The sequence below is a fragment of the Arvicanthis niloticus genome, chromosome 21 (genome assembly GCF_011762505.2).
Source record: "Arvicanthis niloticus isolate mArvNil1 chromosome 21, mArvNil1.pat.X, whole genome shotgun sequence".
Taxonomy (NCBI): domain Eukaryota; kingdom Metazoa; phylum Chordata; class Mammalia; order Rodentia; family Muridae; genus Arvicanthis; species Arvicanthis niloticus.
Genome location: NC_047678.1, coordinates 25,635,184 through 25,656,518, shown reverse-complemented (window position 1 = coordinate 25,656,518; position 21,335 = coordinate 25,635,184). Strand labels below are relative to the sequence as shown.

Here is a 21,335-nt window from a genome sequence, read left to right as displayed (position 1 = left end):
TGTTGTCAAGTTGGCAACCAAGAATAACCATTACATCCCTGTTATAGTTTTAGGGGTCATGCCTAGAAGTTTTGTTTCCAGAGGGGAGAATGCTCCTACTAAGAGTCACAACAAACATCCCATTGAACTGGAAGCTCACATTTCCCCTTGGTGGGAACAGGAAGCAGAAATTTTCCTATTGAGGCACTAAGGGTGATATTGAATAGAAGTATTCCTTTTTTCACCCCTGCTTTTTAGACATGTGGATCCTGTTTTTGGGAGAAACCGAAGCATGTGTTATAGACACTAATTCAAAGCATATACTTTCTGCCTGCCTTCTGGAGAACCCTGCTCTGCCAGCTAATTAGCAATGTGACTGTGTTTTCAAAAGGCCATTCTGTCTTTCAGGACAGCTGGTTTAGGATGGTAGGAAGCAAGACAGGTAGATCTCATGATCATGGCTCAACTCTCATATTTCTCTGGCTCAGAAGTGAGCAATACTCTCTGTATGCTCTGTATGGACATCTGTATGGAATATAGAGTTCTCTCAGGCCATGTGTGGTGGTTTTGGCAGATGCATTATATTGAGGATTTTGTAGCCAGAATATGTGTCTACTCCAGTTAGGTCAAAGTGTTGTCCTTCCATGGAGGACGTGCTCCAGTGTAGTGGTTGATAGCCAAGAATAGCCATCACAGCATATATATATATGTAGGCAAACATTAATACAATAAGAGTAGCCATCACAGCGTACATGTAGGCAAATATTAATATAATAAAAACACAGAAATGTTCTTAAAAAGAGAATTAAATTCTGCCTGATCAGTTGATCTTGCAAGATATAGAACATCTTGACTTGACCAATATTTTCATTTTATGGTCATTAATCCTGAGAATGCCACTTTACATAAACACAGCACAAAATGGCAGAAGTATGTTTAGGGTTATCTCTGGAATTACTGAACATTTTCCCCAATCCCAAGCCAAAATCCATGAAACAATTTTTGTGAAACTCAACAACTCACATAGTGATGTTTAGAATGAAGCATCTAACATGCTGCAGTCCAAACCTGCATTGACTTGATACCTATTTGTTAAGGAATGAGAGTAGTTTTCTTCATTAGTAAGCATTGTGTTTCTATCACAACAGAAAACAGTCTGTGTTCAATAAAGGCATTCTAATCATAAGCTGGATGCTGAAGCCATGTCTAGGGATGATGTGAGGTGTGATTGTATGCACAGTACAAAGTGCATGTTGTGTGTTTAGAACCAGGTGACAGTGACTGTGCACAACTCACTCAGTATGCGTGGGTCCTGTCAGAAACAACTAGGATTCACTATGCATTTGATGTGGACCATATTTCTGGTTATTGGATGCTCAGGAATCTTTCACTCTTGTCAGATTTTTTATGACCCCTTAAAATTAATGTGATCTCAGCTTGGGTCATGATCCATAGTATGCTCTCTGGGGTAGTTGGAGGTAGTTGAATGGTTTGAGTACTGTAATCAAGAAGGTCTGAATTCCAATTTCCTAAAAGCCAGGTTAAAGCTAGGATTCCTAAAATGCTTGTTTCTGTACTTAGAAAGTTGAATACTTTGAGACATGACAAAATTAAACAATAATGTTAGGAAAATTTGGGTTCACAGCTGTTCAGTTGTATTTTGAGTTTGTATTTGTTCCTATGATAAGCATTCTTTATTTCATTTGTCAGATTTTGTTGACTTAACATATATGGTTATGCTGATCTGATCTTTTGTCTTAAAGTAATAGCTATAAAACAAAATGTAGCTAATGACTGGAAAGTGAATATTGGAAGAAGTGGTGGTTGTAAACTCTTGAAATGTGAAATGTACTTTCATTTAAATTTATGAAACGCTTGTTTTTCAAGGCTGTGGATCTTTCCATTGATGAGTCTAGCTTGACAGGAGAGACAACTCCTTGTTCCAAGGTGACCGCTCCTCAGCCAACTGCTACTAATGGAGATCTTGCATCAAGAAGTAACATCGCCTTCATGGGGACACTGGTCAGATGTGGCAAAGCAAAAGTGAGCATTTCCTCTTGAACAAAGCAGTGTGTGTGTGTGTGTGTGTGTGTGTGTGTGTGTGTGCGCTTGCGCGTGTGTGTGTGTGTGTGTATGGACACATGGGCACTATGGGGTGTGCACGGAGGTTAGAGGACAGATTTGTGGAATTACTTGTCTAACTCTCTGTAGCTGCCAGTGTTCAGATGCGATTCATCGTTCTTCGTAGCGAGAGCCTTTATTTGCTGAGTTACATTACTGACCAATTTTTTTTCTATTTTTTTTTATTTTTATCTTTTAATTATAGTACTGGTTATAATGTTCTGATAACATATTTTTCACCCAATGATGTATTTCAACTATTTTGTTTGCTGGTTTCTAATATTTATCAACATAAAACTCACCATTTACAGAAGCAGGAGTGGAGTAGGGGACTACAAGATACAGTGTTAAATGTTTATTGAGCATAAGATATTACATTTTAAAGTATGAACCTCACATTCAAGTCAGTTTGTTTCTAGGGCTTGTATTTTAAGGGAATAAATATTAACAAGAGTAAGATAAACATGTAACTTTGCAAAGGGGTTCATACATATATACGTATGTATATATATTTGTATATATATTTATTATATAAAATATATTAGTAATATACTAGTATTATGTATTACTAATATATATAATATATTATGAATATATAATTATATATATATAAATAATCCGGTCTGGAGGTTAAGACTGAAGAGAGGAAAGACCTTTGTATTGTTCTTCACCTCTTCCCCACCCTCTTCTCTTTTGAATAGAAATGGATTTTCTCATTTTTCCCCTTTAGGGTATTGTCATTGGAACAGGAGAAAATTCTGAATTTGGAGAGGTCTTTAAGATGATGCAGGCAGAAGAAGTGAGTATTTACTATGTTTACTATATCAGTGGTTGGTTTGAAATCTGTAATTTTTTATCTTACGTAGTAGAAAAGTATTTATAGATTCTTGGATATACTGCTGAAAACTGTGTCTTCTTCAGGATACTGCTCTTTTTGTTTGCTTACAAATCCTATGATTGAAAGGGTCTGAGATTACATGGTGATTATTCTAAAAGTTGTCTATTTTTACTCATTGTTTGTTAAAAGAAATTTAAAACCAGTTTTAAGATAGGTATTATTGCTTATGGAAAGTGGCTCTGTTATTACTTTGGGTGAGTATTTAACATACTGTGTAGTACGTACTGAGCCCTGTTCTATCGCTGTGCACCCTTACCCGCTAGGATTGCTGCTGACGTGCTTTTAACTCAAATCACTTCTTCTACCCAAGTTTTTAACACAAGTGCGTGTGTGTAAGTTGCATCCTGTAAATGCTATCTCTTTCCAAATTATCTGGGTTTCTTAGCTAACCTCCCAAGACTCCAGTTTATGATGTAATGTGGAATAAGAAGCTTGTCAGTGAACGATCACTGAGAAGGGCAGATCAGGGAGGCACAGGATAAAGCATAAACCTGTGTTACTATCATGTTTGTGGGTACAGAGAGGAACACTGGAAAATGGCAGGACCAGCTGATTGTAATGGAGAAATGCAGGAGACATTTTAACTTGGGATGCATGACTTGCACTGTGTGAGCATAGGCCTCAGTTTCTTCAGGGAAGGTGCAACCTCTAGGAGAGTTGTGTGTTACCTCAGGAGTGTGCACTTCAAGTGCTTCTCAGAGTTCCCAGCACCTGGAAGATGTTTTCAATTCAACTTATTGTGACAATCTTCTCCAATTTGTCAAGGCACCAAAAACCCCTCTGCAGAAGAGCATGGACCTCTTAGGCAAACAGCTGTCCTTTTACTCCTTTGGTATAATAGGTAAGAGAAGAGTGAGTATGTGCACCTTTTATACTTGGGTTTTCTTTTTTTGTATGTGTGTTTATATATTTCTTTATCTTGCACACGTATGTGTACATGTTTGGAGGCCAGAGGACAACTTGTGGAAGTCAGTTCTCTATCCGCATGTGGCTTCAAGCGATTGAACTCCTGTTGTTTGACATGACGACAAGCTCCTTTACCCACTGAGCCATTCCAGTGCCTTTGGGGGGTTTCTGTTTTGAATGTAGAGGGTAGAATTATTTTGCTTCCATGTTTTCTTTTTGCTTAGTACTTATTTTTTAAAATTCTAAAACCGACCCTGGAAACAGATAAAACCAGAATTGTATAATTCCTATGTACAGTCAGTGAGCATTTCCCTAAACGTTTTAGTATTTGTCTTTGTAGTTACGCGAGTGTCAATGGCTCTTCTTTGATTTATTTCTCTTCCTCTTCTCCCCTCTTCCTTTCCTTTTCTATTCTCTCCTTCCTTGCTCCATCCCTCTGTCTGCCTGCCTGTTTGCCTGTCTGCCTGCCTGCTTTCCTTCCTTCTTTCCTTCCTTCCTTCCTTCCTTCCTTCCTTCCTTCCTTCCTTCCGCCTTCTTTCTTACTGTTTCAGATATTCTATCATAAACATTTTGTCATTACGTTGATAATGACCTGAAGCAGATTTAAAGACAGTATAGTATTCTGTTTTCTAATTAGGCATCTTTTCAGTTTTTTACTTAAGATTTTCTGATTGTTTTTAATTCATAGACATAGTTTTCCAGTGCAGATCATTAATAGCATATTGTAAATATTGTTCATGTCATTTGAATACATTTTTAGAAGTAAAATTTTTGAGGTAACAGCTGTCTCAGTAATTTTAAGTTTTGATCATCCTAAGAATCTCCTGTGCTCATTTATAAAGATGTTTAAGAATATCGCTATAGATTAATTTCTTTTTTAAAAAAGAATTATTTATTTATTTTATGTATATGAGTACACTATAGCTGTTCTCAAACACACCAGAGCAGGGCATTGGATCCCATTACAGATGGTTGTAAGCTACCATGTGGTTGCTGGGAATTGAACTCAGGACCTCTGGAAGAGCAATCAGTGCTCTTAACCGCTGAGCCATCTTTCCAGCCCTAGATTAATTTCTTGTTGTTTAAAATTTTGCTTTGCTTTTGTTTTGGTACTAGTGATTGAATCCACAGTCTTACACTTGCTAGTCAAATGCTTGCTGTAGAATACACTTCCATTTAATGCTTTTTTTTTTTTTTTTTTTTTTTTAAACTATGTAGACATGTAGACCATAGTGGCTTCAAACTTCTTATGTAGCAAAAGATGCCCTTGAACTCTAGGTCTTCCTATACCTCCCAAAGGTTAGGATTGTAGGACCATGACACTGCCTTGCTCACTTTAAGTCTTTTCTTTAAAGATTATCTGCTTCACAGTAAGATACACATATCTGGAACTGTAAGTCTAGCCAAGAATACGAGGCTAAGGAGGTCATAGGCTTAGAAGAGAACCTACTGTTATTTTGCTGAATGGACACGTTATCAGGCTACCTTCTGAGTCCTTAGTGCCTGTAGACGAGTGCAGCGCTCACTTCAGATGAGAAGCTGGTTTTTGTAGTAGAAAGTGTTTACTAGAGACACTCAGCTGGTCAAAGTGCAGAGTAAGTGATTGGACCGCCCAGCTCTAAATGAGACGTTCATGGCATACTGCCTCTAAGGGTTAGGGACCATTGTAGAAGAGAGCAGAAAGTTTATGAGAGTCTGAAATGGCGTCTTCAGAAGGTGGCAGGGTCATTGTAGTCATTAATTCAGACAGTAATAGTTGCCTGAGTGAGACCTATACAAGATTAAGCCAGTCGTCGTTCTGGTATGGATAGGGCAAGGGGCTCAGGAAGCTTCATCCCTAACTGAAGAGCTATTGGCAGTCTTAATGATTGCTGGGTAGAGTCAGTTTTTATCGGGGGTGTGGCCCTGGCAGGTTGTTGTGCTCTAGTGGATGGCCCTGCACCCATGGGCATAGGAACAACAGTCACTGGGCCCAGTGGGTTATAAAAGAAATGAAGACTTGAAGTTGAGGGGGAAATATGTGTTGGAAAATGTCTCTATTGTATATATGTGTGAAATTTTTAGAAAACAAATACAAATATCAGAATGAAATGGTAATTATTTAATGAGAAACCTGTATGCTTTAAACATGGTGTAATGTACAGATGATGAAAAATATTTTACTGTGTAAAAGCACCTTTAAATTTAAACAAAATATTCTTAAAAATTATATATCTTAAGTTAGAGTTTTAAGTTTCTTACAAATTATCCCAGTACTGTTAATTTTATAGTCCATTATTTAATGTTTTGAGATGATATCTTTATTCTATATAAAGTATGTATATATTAATTTATAATTTTAATGTAGAATTTTTCCTAATTCTCCCGCTGTTTTTATTATAGTTTTTAGTGTTTTCAGATCAGTAATGCATTTTTATAGCAATCGTTCTCTTGTGTAGTTTCAGTGAACCAATCCCTCAAATACCTATTTTCTTGGTAATCACGTGTCACCTTGGCGGTAGGAAGACAGTGCTCTTGCGTTTAGCTGATGTCCTTTGTATTTGGTATTCGGTTTTATTTGGATGTTGCTATTTATAGGTGCTTTAAAAAATGAATTTGTTAAGTTGAAGAGGATTTTAGTAAAAGCTTAGTCTCTTTGAGGTAGTTCTAAATATATTTTCATGTGAAGTACGTACTTTATATGTGATGTCTGCATATCGGTTTATATAAAGTTTAATTACAGTGTTAAGTTTGCAAAGTTGATAGTAAATATAAGACCTATATGCTTTATAGATCTGCCTCCAGTTTCATCCTGTGAAAATGCTGTCAGTGCTGGGAACTGTCAGTTCTGTTAGGAAAGATGAATGGGACAGCAGAACTGTTCAGGACAGCTTGTAGTCACTTTAGCCCTCTTGCTTACTGATTTCTGTAATCCTTCCTTGTGATCTGATTCACTTCTATGTCAAGAGACTTTATGTACCCCTGAGCTCGTTCATCTGTCTTTTGTAGGTAATTATACAGAAAAGAGAAAAATGAGTATTTGATTTTGTTCTAGGTATCATCATGTTGGTTGGCTGGTTACTAGGAAAAGACATTCTGGAAATGTTCACTATTAGTGTAAGGTAAGTTCTAATATTTGTAGATTCACACTCATTTCATTATGGAGATTGCTTTTTATATGGAGCTCATAAGAGTATAATGTTTCTACTTAAATAGTTCAAAAGCCATATCCTGTTTCTGTGTATATATAGAGTCTACATATAATTCTAATATTTGCCTCACAAAAGACATATTGAAGTAATGTCACAGGAAAATGGCAACCTATTTGTCAGTGGGGACGAAGCAGACTAAATGACTGGACTGTTAACTCCTTGTTGCATTTCCTATGCAAGAAGGCAAGCTTCATATGTTCAAAAGTTCATACTAGGAAATGGAAAACCACACTGTATTAATTAATTTAAATCAGTCTCCAAAGAAAGAGAAAATCTCTAAACATCAAGTATCTTTTGTCATCCATGTAAGGAGGAGAGGTTGTTGTAGAAAAGCATCAGAGAACAAAGAATTTCTAGAAATGAATGAGTGATTCTGGTTGCTGAAATTAAAAATTGAGTGTGAAGTTTGAGAAAACAGAAAAACTGAAAGAAAAAAACCTCAGGAAGATAATGAAGTAAAAGTAACTAGAATAATTAGGAAATAGCATTTCCAAAAAAAAAAAAAGCAAGAGAAAACCACAGAGGAAACAGTATGAGTATCCTCTCAAGATAAAGTGCAGCCGGGTCTGTGGAGACTGAGTGGATGTGTCCTCCTCCAAGGCAGCTGGGAAATCTGCAGAGCACAGCCTCCATCGCTCTGACTCTGAGGAACACAAGTCGCCTACAGAGAAGTGTGGTTAGGTTGTCTTTACACTTCTCATTAGCTGTGAGTTCCCACTACAAGTGGGAACACTGTAAGTCAGCACTTCATAGACCACATCTGATGTCTATGCCCTGAAGACAGCAGGGCCAGTTCACAGAGTTCCATGTAGCTGTTCCTTCAGCCATGCAGACGTGAAGGTTCCAAGGTCTGGGATCCCCCTGGGTTCCAGCCTCATTTACCACTGAGTGCTTGCAAGATGCAGGTGTATTCAAGAGTCACTGTACTCAGGTAATATGTAACTATGGCTTCCTGTAAGACAATTATGCTTTGCTTAGCTCAGAGAAAGATTGTCAGAAGATCCCCTTTATTATAAATGGCGTGAGCCAGCAACACATTGGACAGTGCTCAGTCTCAGGTCACTAGGGAAACAGGATGAGTCAGTCAGGTGAGGAAAAGGAGACATTTCATTCACTTTTCATTTCTAGCAGCCTCAGATCACATTGTAAGATGGTGGTGGAACATTGATTACCAACAACAGAGGAAAATGATTATAAATCTGTAGATTTCAATCAGTTAAAAATAGCAGATGCTCAGGATATTTGTGAAGGGAAGAAAAGGAGGGAAAGATGATGTGTGGGCATGTAAGGAAGGATAGAAGTCACCTAGGCAACTCAAGGAAAGTATATTCTGAGTAGCATCTCTCTGCAGTAGACCAGGATGGAAAACAGTTCAAATATTAAGACAAAACAAAACACAACACAAGAAAAAAAAATCAGTATTTATTACTCAAGGACAAATTGAGTAGATTGTAAGAAATATATAGGAAGAAAAGAGATGCCTTCTCTGGAAGGTATGTGTAACATAGTGAAGGAGCTAGAGCACGAGCTGAAACTTTTAAAAAGTGTGTGTTGTGGGGACACTGAATATGACCTAGGGAGTAAAAGTGGGGAATCTGTTTGAGGTAATGTTAGCATCTGATAAGGCCAAGTTTACTTCTCCTGTATTCCCCCACTCCTCTTTAAAACTCATTCTGTCTATAAGCACTCACAGTATTTTATTACTTTCTCTAGGATATGTCAACATTCCAAAAAAATTAGTAGAGTAAAAATTGTAGGTCCATTGGACCCACAATATATTGTGGTATATTGATTTATGAATTCATTTATTATTATTTATTGATTCATGAAGGAATCTTTAGTGATCTAATTTTCTCATTTCTTGAAAAGTTTTTACTATTTTAAGAATTAACTTAACAGTTATTTCTGTATGTACCAAAAATTACTGATTGAAAATGTAGAATGGTTGAACTGCCTGGAGGTGGAAGGTTGATGGAGTGATAAACCATCAGTATCTTGCTGTCTGGCCCTTGACCAGTATATCCCATTACCATACGAGGAAGGATAAAAGAGATCTCAGAGATTATCTTTGTAGGGTGCTTTGTTTTGTTTTACACTTCACTTTCTGAGGCATTCATTGAACAAAGGTGAGAATTCTTGAGTTTTGTACTGTAATAGCAAAGAGGAAAATTGACAGATGACTAAACAATTACCAGACAAAAGAGAATACAGAAAACCAGATAGAAATTCTTTGGGCTTTAAAATGGGTGAAGTTAAGTGTGTAGTTGAAGCATCAGGGCTATAACTCCTCAGTTGATAAGTGAGTGGTATGCTTCTAAGGACAAAACGAAAAGGCCCTTTCTCCAAGGATCTTTGCAGCAAGGACTTTATCACACAATGTCTCCAACAAGAATACCACGGTTCCTTTTACTAAAACAACATACGATGGTGTTCTTTCTTTTTCAGTGATGCTCATTCTTGTTCACTTATACAGTTTATATGTAAGTGGAGAAATGTCTGAGTATAAAGGTGATATAAAATGTTATGCAGAAATAGGAAAATTACCACTATAATTGATGTTTCAAAATTCTAAGAACAGAAATATTTCACAATAATATAAAATATGACTGTACTTTTCCACTAAGTTTTCTGAAATCTTGCTTGCTGATAACACAACTGCAGAAGTAGCTGATTGTGTATGGAGGCTCCTGCCTGCTACCCAGCTGAATCATGAATTTGTAACTAGCCCAAGGTAATGAGATTCTAACACACAAAGTAAAAAGCAACCTAAAACCCAGGAAATAAACAAACAAACAAACAAACCCCAAGACCATCAAAGATGAACCAGGATTGTAAGACTCTGTTAGGAATGTTTTTGAAATCTTTTTATGCTTTGTTAATTGCAGTTGGACAGTCCGCTGTACCAAAGCAAGTTACCCACGCCATGTATATAGACTGTCAAAACAAGGAATAGTTTTGAGTAGCATTAAAAAATTTCAATGAAGTTGTTAGTAATCTATTCTTCTGTATGTTATTTGTCAAATGACTTGAGAGTGAGAGATTGCATAGGCTTGTTAGATGTGGATTACAAATCACGGTGTGCATTTTTCTTGTATATTAAGGACTAGTGGCAGCATGAGAGCAAAGGATTTCATTTCCACATTGCTCAAATGAGACAGAAGGTAGTGTTCCCCTTCAGGATGCTTGGTTGGCCACATAATTTAAATGTTGCCTGTTTTTAGCCTTTATAATCGGTCTCTAAACAAATGATGAAAAAAGTAGATTATGGGTACAGAAGTAGAGCAGAATATTAATGTTAGGAAGTAGGAATAGGAATTATTGTGTGACAACTTTAGTAAACTTACATTTTAATACTGTGTATTTATTGCTTACAGTTTGGCTGTAGCTGCAATTCCTGAAGGTCTGCCTATTGTGGTCACAGTGACACTAGCCCTTGGTGTTATGAGAATGGTGAAGAAAAGGGCTATTGTAAAGAAATTGCCTATTGTTGAAACACTGGGTAAGTGTGGAGAGCAGAGGAGACCGAGAGCCACAGAGGCAGACAGCCACAGAGGCAGAGAGCCAATGTACTTTACTGTTCTCTGTTATTGACATCATAGAGATGTTGGGCCCAAGCAATCAAAATAGGCAATTAAAAATTCATTTCTCAGGAGGAATCTTCCAACATCAATGGAATATGTTAATGCTTAGATCATGTTTTGGTTTGCATGCTATGAATGAAGTCTTGGAGCAGAATTATTAAAATATTTTTTAACAGTTGGTAATTATAGAGCTCAAAATTTACTGCTTAGGTTCACTTTGTTTATATTAAGAACAATAAGTAAGTCCTGGTTGTATTGATAAAACAATTTTATTCTTAAGATATTACAGAACTTCTTTTAAAAGCAATTTAGCTATCAAAAACAAAACAAAACAAAACAAAACAAAACAAAACAAAAAACGCTTTAGGGGCTGGAGAGATGGCTCCATGGTTAAGAGCACTGACTGCTCTTTCAGAGTCCTGAGTTCAATTCCCAGCAACCACATGGTGGCTACAACCATCTGTAATGGGGTCTGATGCCCTCTTCTGGTATGTTTGAAGACAGTAACAATGTACTTACATAATAAATAAATCCTTTAAAAAGTGCTTTAAATTCAATTTCTTGTTTATAATACCTTGAAAATCCCTGACTGAAGACATGGGGGTTTACATGTCAGGATCTTCCAAACTTCCTAGAAAATGTATTCTGAAAGTTATTGGCCAAAGTCAGGTAGATTTGTAGGAACTAAGAAAAAGTAACTATCTACGTTTGGTTTCTGACTTCAGAAACTTTACTTTATGAAGAAGCAAACATAATGTAAGAAATTATAATTACCAATGACGTGAAAGTTCAGAGAGCTGAAACACTGTTTCCAGGTGTTTTATTTTCTAAGTAAACTGTTTCCTCTGAGTCTTGTGGTGATGCCCATTGATTTGTTTTTAGGTTGCTGTAATGTGATTTGTTCAGATAAAACTGGAACCCTGACGAAGAACGAGATGACTGTTACTCACATACTCACTTCAGACGGCCTGCATGCTGAGGTGTGGAGCTTGCATCTTTTTAAGATTGTCTTCCCTTGTTCAGAAACTGAGTGTTTTAAAATGTTAACAAGTCCAGTGTTTGCCTTCAAAATCTTTTTTTCTTTCCATGTGTTTTTATGACTAATTTCACATTGTGTGTGTAATTTAGAAGCTTGGATCCCTTGGTAGTTTTTAAACCAGCCCTTCATCCACTCATCACCAAGTCCTGCAGGTTTTGACCTACTAAACTACCTACCTGGGTATCTTATAGCCAGCGTCTCTGCTCCATGTAACATGGTTGTCACCTGGCCTTCTGATGCATCTTTTTCCTAGTCTTTCTGTATTTACTTTGTTTCCTGTGGGAACATGGACAGGGAAGTGGGGGAAAGTGGAGATAGAGTCCATGAATGATGCCTGGGAGACCAGAATCTAATTCTGGGAGTGCAGATCTAATTCTATTGTTTACTACACAAACTTATATTTAGCTTCTTAGCCAATTAGGGTATGCTTATGTATTCAAGGGCAAATTGGGCAAACAGGTGTTGTTTAGCAGAATCTGACTGGCCTGTTCAGGAGCCTGTAGAGGAGGGGCTGAACCCTGATGGAAATTCCTGTGAAGATAGAGGAAGCAGCCATCACCCTGGCCTTGGATCCATTGTGCTGTCTTAGCTGTATGCTGAGAGCCACTTCAGATCCACTGTGGACTCTGGAAGGAGTCGCAGGTGCCTGTGGTACCTCCCTCTCCATCCCAGTTCTTTCTCCACCAGGCATACTTCCATACCCCACAGGTTCCCACACTCTCTGTACTCTGAGAACCTTTCATAGAAATGCAGCGAGAGCAGTCACCCCTAAGTTAAGACAATTCAGTTGTTCTCCATTGTACTGAGAATAATGAAATGTGGCTCTTAAGGCTCTGTGCAGCCTTGAACTTCCTTCTCCAGCCTTTGCTATTCCCCCTTGTTTATGGTACATGGCTAGCTTCATAGTTCTCTCTGACAGAATTTCCCCTGTGACCTGTGTTGCTTCCCTACTTCTTCAGGAAAGCCTTACTGAGAACTGGCCCTATGATACATGTTTATACATTTATTTTCTTTCCAGTCTTTGTCCCAGCTAAACATTTCCTCCCTCTTTCCTATTAGAAGAGTTGTTAAGAGCAGGAGCTGTGTTGAGCATCCCAGGGTTACCCATGCCAGAGTAAACAGCTGACAGATGTCAGTCTCTGTGGTGTGCTTGTTTTCAGAAGGGGAAGGAAGACTACTTCTAGGTCCTCTCAATCTTTGCAGACTCTCTGATTAGAATATTCTTAATACTAGTTATGAGGGGCACTGAATTTAAAAATTTGTAGATAATTCATTAAATAAAACAAACATTAAAAAATTGACAGAAGTTTATACTGGGGTTTGTTTAGGTCTGTTTTACAAAGTCCTTGAAGTGAGATTATTGAATCTAGGTTATTAGGTTTGATCAAGGATACCTAATGCCATTATGTGATCTTCTTTCAGAAGGGTAATTGGAGCTACCTATGCTTGTGTGTATGGCAGACAGGATATAAGTTTCTCTTCAGAGTCCCATTACTTCATGTTAAACATCAATAACTTCTCATTATTTTTCTTCTCCTAAACTTTATTATCTTAATTGTTATAGTTGTTTAGCTACATTTTAGCCACTTGGGATTTTTGGCTTGTTTCATGTATGGTTTTTTTTTTAGGATGGTGCTGTACTGTGCTGTTTCAGCAGTCTGTCAGTTCCAGGCTGAGCCTTTCCCTGTCCTTAAGATGGTTTGCCTGGGAACCAAGTTCCAGCTATTGCATGTACTTGGGTCTGTGTGAGAGGTTAGACATGGTAGTAGTGGGCTTCAGAGCGTTTTTCAAGCTATAGTATACTGTTTTATGAAGTTAAGCTCACTTATATAGAGAGATTTTTCATGATTTTCTTGTCTTTTTATAATGTATTTTTAAACAGACAAAAATACCATTTTAGGTTAATTAGTATCCTAAATAAAATTTCTGGTCCTCTAATAAAGATGACCTGTTTTAGACATGTTTTATTAAGCATTTGTATTACCAACAGCATGGCTGGAAAATGGCATGAATATAGCTTAGGGCGCTATTTGACTACCGTCAAGTCTCATTACGGTTCTGTTTGTTACTATTCCCACTTCATGTTCCTCAGGTCACTGGAGTTGGCTATAATCAGTTTGGTGAAGTGATTGTTGATGGTGATGTTGTTCATGGATTCTATAACCCAGCTGTTAGCAGAATTGTTGAGGTAAAATAATATTGTCTAAAAAGTTACCTTGCTTCCTAATGATTTAAGCCAGAGTGATGTGTTCTTATAGTTCATATGCATTTCTTTTAGGCAGGCTGTGTGTGCAATGATGCTGTCATTAGGAACAATACTCTGATGGGAAAGCCAACAGAAGGAGCCTTAATTGCTCTTGCGATGAAGGTATGTGTTTAGTGTCTGTGGCATGTGGTATATTATTCTACCAGCAGAATCTAAGGCCTTTCAGATTCATCACTATTGTGTTGTTAGGTGTTTAGTAAGGCTCGTTTTTCCATTATTTTTAACTGGCATTGGGGATCAGTTAAATATACAGAAGAGAATAGTTTTAGTGAAACTTACTCTTCACTGAAAAGTATGTTGCTGTTAAATAATTGTAAATAAGTAAAAGATAACATTCTGAAATACTTCTGTATCTTTTCATTAGTAAAAGATAAGATTCTCTAGTAACTTTATGTACAAATCTTAGTGCACTTACAGGAAATGAGCCTTTTCCCTTCCAATCTTTTCCTTCCTTTTATCCATTTCTCAAAGTCAGTGTTATTAAATCTGTGTTTGGGAGAGAGGAAGTACTGTTCTTGCAGTCTGTTGAGATTGAACCTACATCCTAAATTACATTTACTTCAGTGAGAAACCTGTTATTTACATAATAGAAATCTCCAACTTTTAAAAATAGTTTGATAAAGCACTGAGAATGATTCAGGATTCTTCTGTATACGATTACTGGAAGTGAGAGCCAGCGTGCAGTTGCAGGTTACTGGAGCATTGAGTTCAGAAGAAGATGAGCAGTGGGTTTATTTAGCCACTCACTTGTTCCTTTTCATGTATATAATAGAGATTGAACCCAGGGCCTTCCCTATGCCAGACAAGCACTAACTCTGAGATAAACCACTGCCCACTAGTTGTAGACTATATATGTTTTCTCCATAGAAAGCTACACTTCTCTATCATCTGGCCTTATAACTAACAAACATGTAGAGCTTTTATAAGAATAATAAAAACCCAAATCAGGTATCAGATATTTCCTGTGTTTGTGTTTAACAAGCTGCTGGCTTCTTCCTAGAGATATTAATAATGCTATCCTTGGAACCAAGGAAAGGCAGACCAAGTTCCTGGAGCTGGAGCTTGACTTGAAAGGACAGAAAGGGCTCAGTGAGCATGGGAGGAGCTAGACTGAAGCAGGAGGGAGTGAATAGGTGTGGACTGAGTGGGTCAAGTCTGATAATCATCTGGCTAGTATGGACGGAATGAAAGGTGTTTGGGTAAAGATGGAATTGCTAAATAAACTATATTTGATGTATATATAAAAGCCAAGAGAACTCTGAACATATTTCTGAAGAAAACAGACACTAATGATATGGACTTTTTAATAGTTCTAAAATACATTTGAATATTTGGAATAAGAGGCAAAGGGATCAAAGGATTGGAGTGAGAACAACTATATGACATTAGTAGTTATGATGTGTAATGTGGTGGGTGTTATGTAACAATTTCCTAGGACCTAGGGAGACACAACAAATGCTTGTGTAAGCCTGCTCATACACATATGCAGAGATGGACAGACAGGCACACATGCACGCAGACACAGTCTGCTCATCTGAGACAAGGAACCCATGACAGACCAAACTACAGATACTACCACAGTTCAGCTTGGCGAACCACTGAGTTTTATTGGGGTCACTTATAGAAATATGGGAGAGGAGTTACCTACAGGAGCAGAAGTGACCTAGACACAGCTGCATTACCAAGACCCACTCCAGCATACATGGCAGAGAACAAAAGCTGGGAAACCTGGAGCACCTTGTGCAGCCTGGAGGCAGTTAAATGGGCTAGAGAGTGACCGTTCCAAGTGACTGATCTAAACCTCTTCTGGGCAGCTCAGTTGGTTTCTGCTTCTTCTAGACAACTGCCTGGGCTCAGTCATTTTTGTAGCTTGACTTGTCTGAGAGTGGCTCTGAACAATCTTTATTGCTTAGTCTGAGAGGAGGGGCTTAGTGAATCTGGTCAGTTTTAGGGACCTGCTGAAGTTATTTTGATTTGTTTACCTTTCCTGAAGGATGGAATGTTTCCGTCTGATAGAAAGTGTCACATAACTGGACTAAATGCTTAGGATGAAGACAATAGCAACAGACAAGAAACACCCCAGTTGCTAATAAGTGATGGGTTAAATAGGAGATTTCTGGATTAGAAAAGTTCATCTTCAGTGTTGTTCAGGCACTTTGATTTATTTGTATGTTGTTTTCTCCCAGAATTTGAGTTGGTAGAGAGATTGATATAGCCTGTATGAAAGTTTGAACGTATAGTCTAGTGTTCTATCTGCATAGCCAAGCTTTTATGTTCAAATTGAATGTTGCTCTTTAGGGAAAATGCTATCTTTATAGATACAACATTGTTGTTCTTTCACTAATACTAGAAAAAGGATCCAGTTTCTTTAACGTGTTGTAAGTTAGCAGTGTTGTAAGTTGTGGTTAATGTTCCTTGTTAAAGGAAAAAATAAACATGTGTTGGTTAGAATTAATTTTATTTTTATTTTGGTCTTACAGATGGGTCTTGATGGACTGCAACAAGACTATATTAGAAAAGCTGAATACCCTTTTAGTTCTGAGCAAAAGTGGATGGCTGTTAAGTGTGTACACCGAACACAGCAGGTATTCTTCAAAAATACATATATATAATTCTAGCATTGTGGAGGCTGAAGCAGGGTTGCTACAAATTTGAAGTCAGCTACACAGTGCATTACAGGCTAGCCTGGGCTATAGGGTTGAAGCTCTATCTCATATCTACCTCAAAATAATAAAGAATTCATCTAATAATCTAATGTCAGCTTAGGTGAAAATTTTATTTTTTTTTAATCTACTGTTGTTTTAAAACTAAAAACCCAGGCATTCGATTTTACCAGTGAAGATTTAGGAGCCAGATGCTAGGGTGAAAACCTGGTAGCTCAGCTGACCTTATTCTACTGATGTTCCAGAAGGAAAAGCTCTTTCTCCTTTCCCACACTGTCTTAAATACCCTTCAACTCAAAGCCCCTCCCCGCTTTCATTCATTATGTTCACTTCCTGTTGCTGGTATCTTGCTCCGCCTCCTGACCTAGGGTTGACTTTATTTATCTCTTGGATGAAAGGTGTGTGCTAGGGTTGAGCCACACCACAAAGGGTTTTCTAGTAAATAACACAATCTTGGCATTTACAGTGTAATCAAATTTCCTGTGACAATCTACCATTAGATTAATGAATTACTGTATCTAATAGAACATACTACCTTAAAGCAGTGTTTCTCAACCAGTTGGTTGCATATTAGACATTTTGTATAACAGATATTTACATTACAATTTATAACTGCAAAATTATTTTTTGGTTGGGTTCATCACAACACGAGGGTCACAGCATTAGGAAGGTTGAGAACCACTGGTTTAGAGCATGACAGTCACAGTGGATTTAAGTATTTTGGCACTCTTTATTGAATTTATATACTGAAGTATTTAGTTTTGCTTGTGACCTGACAGCTTTAGTGGGTTATAGCATGGTCTTAGGTATAGAGAGCTTTTGACATCAGGTTCTCTTGGTACAATTTTTTTTCTCACTGAGAGTTCATTATAGGTTGTTGTTGATTTTTGGTTTTGGACTGCTCTTCACTGAAGGAATGTCTTATTCTTAGCATAAATAAGACCATATTAACTGTAGGATTCTTCTCTGAATTTCCCAACCTGAAGAATTCCTGCAAGATGAAAGCAAGCAATGGAATCAATAGATGAACTTAAGCACACAAACAAGACACAGTGGGCATGAAGGGGAGGACAGCCTGATAGATTGGGCAGACTTGCTAATTTAAAAACAACTGGAATGGCTCAATTAGCTCCCCCCCCCTTTTTTAGAGGAGTTTTTTGAATGTGACAGTTTGAATATTTTTTTAATCGTTGGAATGAAAGATAAAAACACATAAGTTATTTTAAAGGCAGGTGTTAAGTCTGGCAACAGTGGGAGGGAAGGTTGAGAGTCTGAGTGAGAGATTAGCAGTAACCCTTTCTCCCCAGTGCCTCTCTGGCTCTTCAGTTAAGCCCATCAGTGTTCCTTTATTTCCGAAGAGTGTAGGAGTCTGACCAGGGCACAGGAGTGGAGCGCTGGCAGGCTCAGCTCTGGAAGCTGACTGCTCTCCTGAGTGTGTGTGCCTGGCCTGGCTTTAGGATATTTTGGGTGTTCAGGAACAGCTCCCTGGTCTTTTAAATAGCAAGGACAAAAGCTTTCCTTCTCTTGGACTTTCCGTGCTCCCTTGCAGCAGGTCCACTAGCTGATCACTGTTACCAGTGCCCAGGGAGCTGCTGGTTGTTTAGTTGTGGGCCTAAATGGCTAGTCAGAGTTACTGGTGACTGGTGGAAGTGTTTAGTGTAAAGGCACAGACTGAACCAGCAGACATAGGCTCTGAGAAGCAAAGGTAGTGCCTAATGCTGAAGGGGGTTCCTGAAGACCATGACACGTGCCAGTAAAAGCCTTAAGGAGATTGCTAGTTGCTAACTAAGGACTGTGCTAGAAGTAGCGGAGAAAGCGAGAAGTAGCCAGCAGAGGACACAAGAAGATCAGAAATGAAGGTTCAAGATTGAGGACACATGCAACAGTGGGAACAGCATAGGGAGCACAGCAAGTACATGTGCCAAGCATGCTGCTCACGCCTTTAATGTCAGCACTCAAGTAGAGACGCATTTGGACTTCTGTGTGTTCGAGCTCAGCTTGGTCTGTGTATATCAAGTTCCAGAACAGCCAAGGGCCAAATAGAGACACTTGTCTCTTAAAAAACAAAACAAACAAACAGCAAACACAACAAACAAAAAGAAGAAAGAAATACAATTTTAAGTAATGTTAGACATATTTGTAGAACAGAAAGATTTTAGGTTTTATAGTGAAATAGCCTCCCCAGCTCCTTGAAACTGCCAAATGGGGGATAATGTATGGGGATAGACACAAGGAAGGATGCTCCCTTAGTGTTGAAAAGTAATGAGCTACGTGGAGAAAAGCATTTGTAAAGCCTCCAGAGATGTTTGAAGTAGGGGGCAGTACCATGTAGAGAAGTAAGGCTGGAGGGCGGTCACACGAGAAGGCTTAGGCCTAATTGTGGCCCCTTGGTGCTTTGTGCACAGCAGTGGCCACTTGGGAGACAGTGACGTGAAGCCTCCACAGGAGAACTTAGTGTGGGAGTATGGACGCCGTTGGCCAAGGCAAAGGAAAGATGTTGATTGGGGGTTGGAGGCGGGGTTAACGGGAGTTCCTGATTCATTAGTGCAAAAGGCCCCAACATCTCAACTTAGAAAGAAGGGACAAGAGAAGAAGACTGAATTAAGCAGGTTTCCAGTAAAAGGGGAGAAAGAAGTACTGCTTGCCTGCTCTTTCTCTCCTCTGAATATTACCACCTGAAAGTTTTTTATTTCACATTGTAGAGTTTGGGAGAGTGAATGAGAACTGTAAATGGAGCTAAGTAAAAATGAAATAATAGATAATTAACTTTACAGATGATAAAACTTACAGAAAGAGAAGTAAAGACTTGATGTGTCAGTGAGGATAGGCCATAGCAACATCCACAACCCCCGCTAAGTCGATGCCAGACATCTTGCTGTAGTTGCTGATAATCTTGGAGGCTGGAGGGAGGCTGAGAGTGGGCATACACTGTCACAGATGAGTACAAGAGACAAACTGTAGTGGCCCCTAGATTTCCATCTAGAAATGACACAAAGTGCTTGCTTTAAATGTATCAAAACCTCAGGAGTACAGATGGGTAGGGACTGCAGGTCTTCATTAGAAGTTACTAGGGATTATTTTGTGTTTGTTTTTCCATGCTGGGGAATTCATCTTAGGACCTTGTATGTGGTAGGTTGAATATTACTTCTGCTATGGTAAGTGGAAGAGATCTGCTATTTGTATCAATCATGAGGTGCTTGTGAGGTCAAAGGGCATCATAGGTAAGTAGGCCTAGATACAAGTACATAGTCATTAATAAAAAGCCTGAACCATTACCCCTGGACTGGTACTGGATCTCTTTCATTTCCCTGCTGCCTGGTGAAGAAGAACCATGTTCTAAATCTTACAGTGCCCAACTTGAGGTTTAGTAAAGTACTGCTTATAGTGTAAGGTATAGTGGGACGGCTGTGCTTTGTAGAACATACAGCTAATTCCCACATGTGCTAATAATCTCTGAAGTTTAAAGTGCCACTCAAAGCATTGCGCTTGAATAACTTTGCTAAGGATTATGAGATTGGATATCATTTTTTGAATTCATATAGGATACACACACACACACACACACACACACACATAATTTGAATGTAAACTTGTTATGTTTTTCTTTTTAGGACAGACCCGAGATTTGTTTTATGAAGGGTGCTTATGAACAGGTGATTAAGTATTGTACTACATACAACAGCAAAGGGCAGACTTTGCCACTTACCCAGCAGCAGAGAGATTTGTACCAACAAGAGAAGGCACGGATGGGCTCAGCGGGACTCAGAGGTAAGGAAGGAAGGCTGTTTCAGCCTATTTTCTGTTCTGGGAACAAAGGCCTTCTTTTAATTGTAGTTGAATCCCTATTTCACTTCTGAAGTGTCCAGCTCTACCCCAGACATCAGAACCATTGCAATTTCTGAGGTGGTGTGTTTTATAATAGTTGAGGAGCTGGTTCTCAAATAATGGAAAGTCAAGAATACAGCAAACTCTGAACTCTTGGGTCTCTATAGATGTCAGTGTTCTCTGTGTAGGACAGAGATTATAAAGAACTTCATCTTCTACAAGTTGCTTTTGGGTTTATTTTGTGTGTATGTGTGTGTTGGGGCATGGTAGGTAAAACATGAAAATCATTTTTTTACTTCTGCTGTATGAGTTCCAGGAATGAAACTCATGTTGTCAGGGTATGGAGCAAGTACTTTTATCTGTTGGGTCATTTTGCTGAAGAATTGTTGAGGTTTTTGTATGTGGTTTATGCTGTAGCACTGTGAAGTAGACTAGAATTGTTAGAGGAAACATTGGTTTCATAGAATTTAGAAAATACTCTGATTTTTGTCTCATGTCTTTTTTTCATCTTCCTCTCATTATTACTATAATGGGGAATTAAATATTAATGTGTATACATTAAAATATTAATTGATATATGGTTATGCTTTATCTTATAAAGTTTGTTTCTTAAAAATTCTCGTGATCCTAAATTTTGAAACTACAACATATTTTAGGTTTTTTTTTTTTGCGATTATGACCACCTGTCTGACAAGAGGAAACTATAGTGAGAAAAAATTTATTTTGATGCATAGTTGAATATACTAACCTTCATGAAGGTAATAACCATCATGGTGGGGAAGGTATGGTGGTAGGAGTGACTTAAGGTAGCAACAGGAGAGAGGTTGCTGCCTTATATCTCAGGGCAGTAGACAGGCTAGGATGGT

The 21,335-nt window shown here is 38.2% G+C and overlaps 1 protein-coding gene across 6 annotated transcripts in view; it reads left to right on the top strand.

The window, feature by feature from the left end:
- Window positions 1-21,335, top strand: part of Atp2c1 (ATPase secretory pathway Ca2+ transporting 1) — a 106,974-nt gene that overhangs the window by 68,434 nt on the left and 17,205 nt on the right. For all 6 annotated transcript variants that reach the window (XM_034483827.2, XM_034483832.2, XM_034483830.2 and 3 more), the window contains 10 exons: window positions 1,867-2,022; window positions 2,831-2,899; window positions 3,764-3,839; window positions 6,939-7,005; window positions 10,470-10,594; window positions 11,559-11,656; window positions 13,808-13,903; window positions 13,994-14,083; window positions 16,462-16,566; window positions 20,256-20,412. In XM_034483827.2, the coding sequence (XP_034339718.1) occupies window positions 1,867-2,022; window positions 2,831-2,899; window positions 3,764-3,839; window positions 6,939-7,005; window positions 10,470-10,594; window positions 11,559-11,656; window positions 13,808-13,903; window positions 13,994-14,083; window positions 16,462-16,566; window positions 20,256-20,412 (1,039 nt within the window). The remainder of the gene's footprint in view (window positions 1-1,866; window positions 2,023-2,830; window positions 2,900-3,763; window positions 3,840-6,938; window positions 7,006-10,469; window positions 10,595-11,558; window positions 11,657-13,807; window positions 13,904-13,993; window positions 14,084-16,461; window positions 16,567-20,255; window positions 20,413-21,335) is intronic.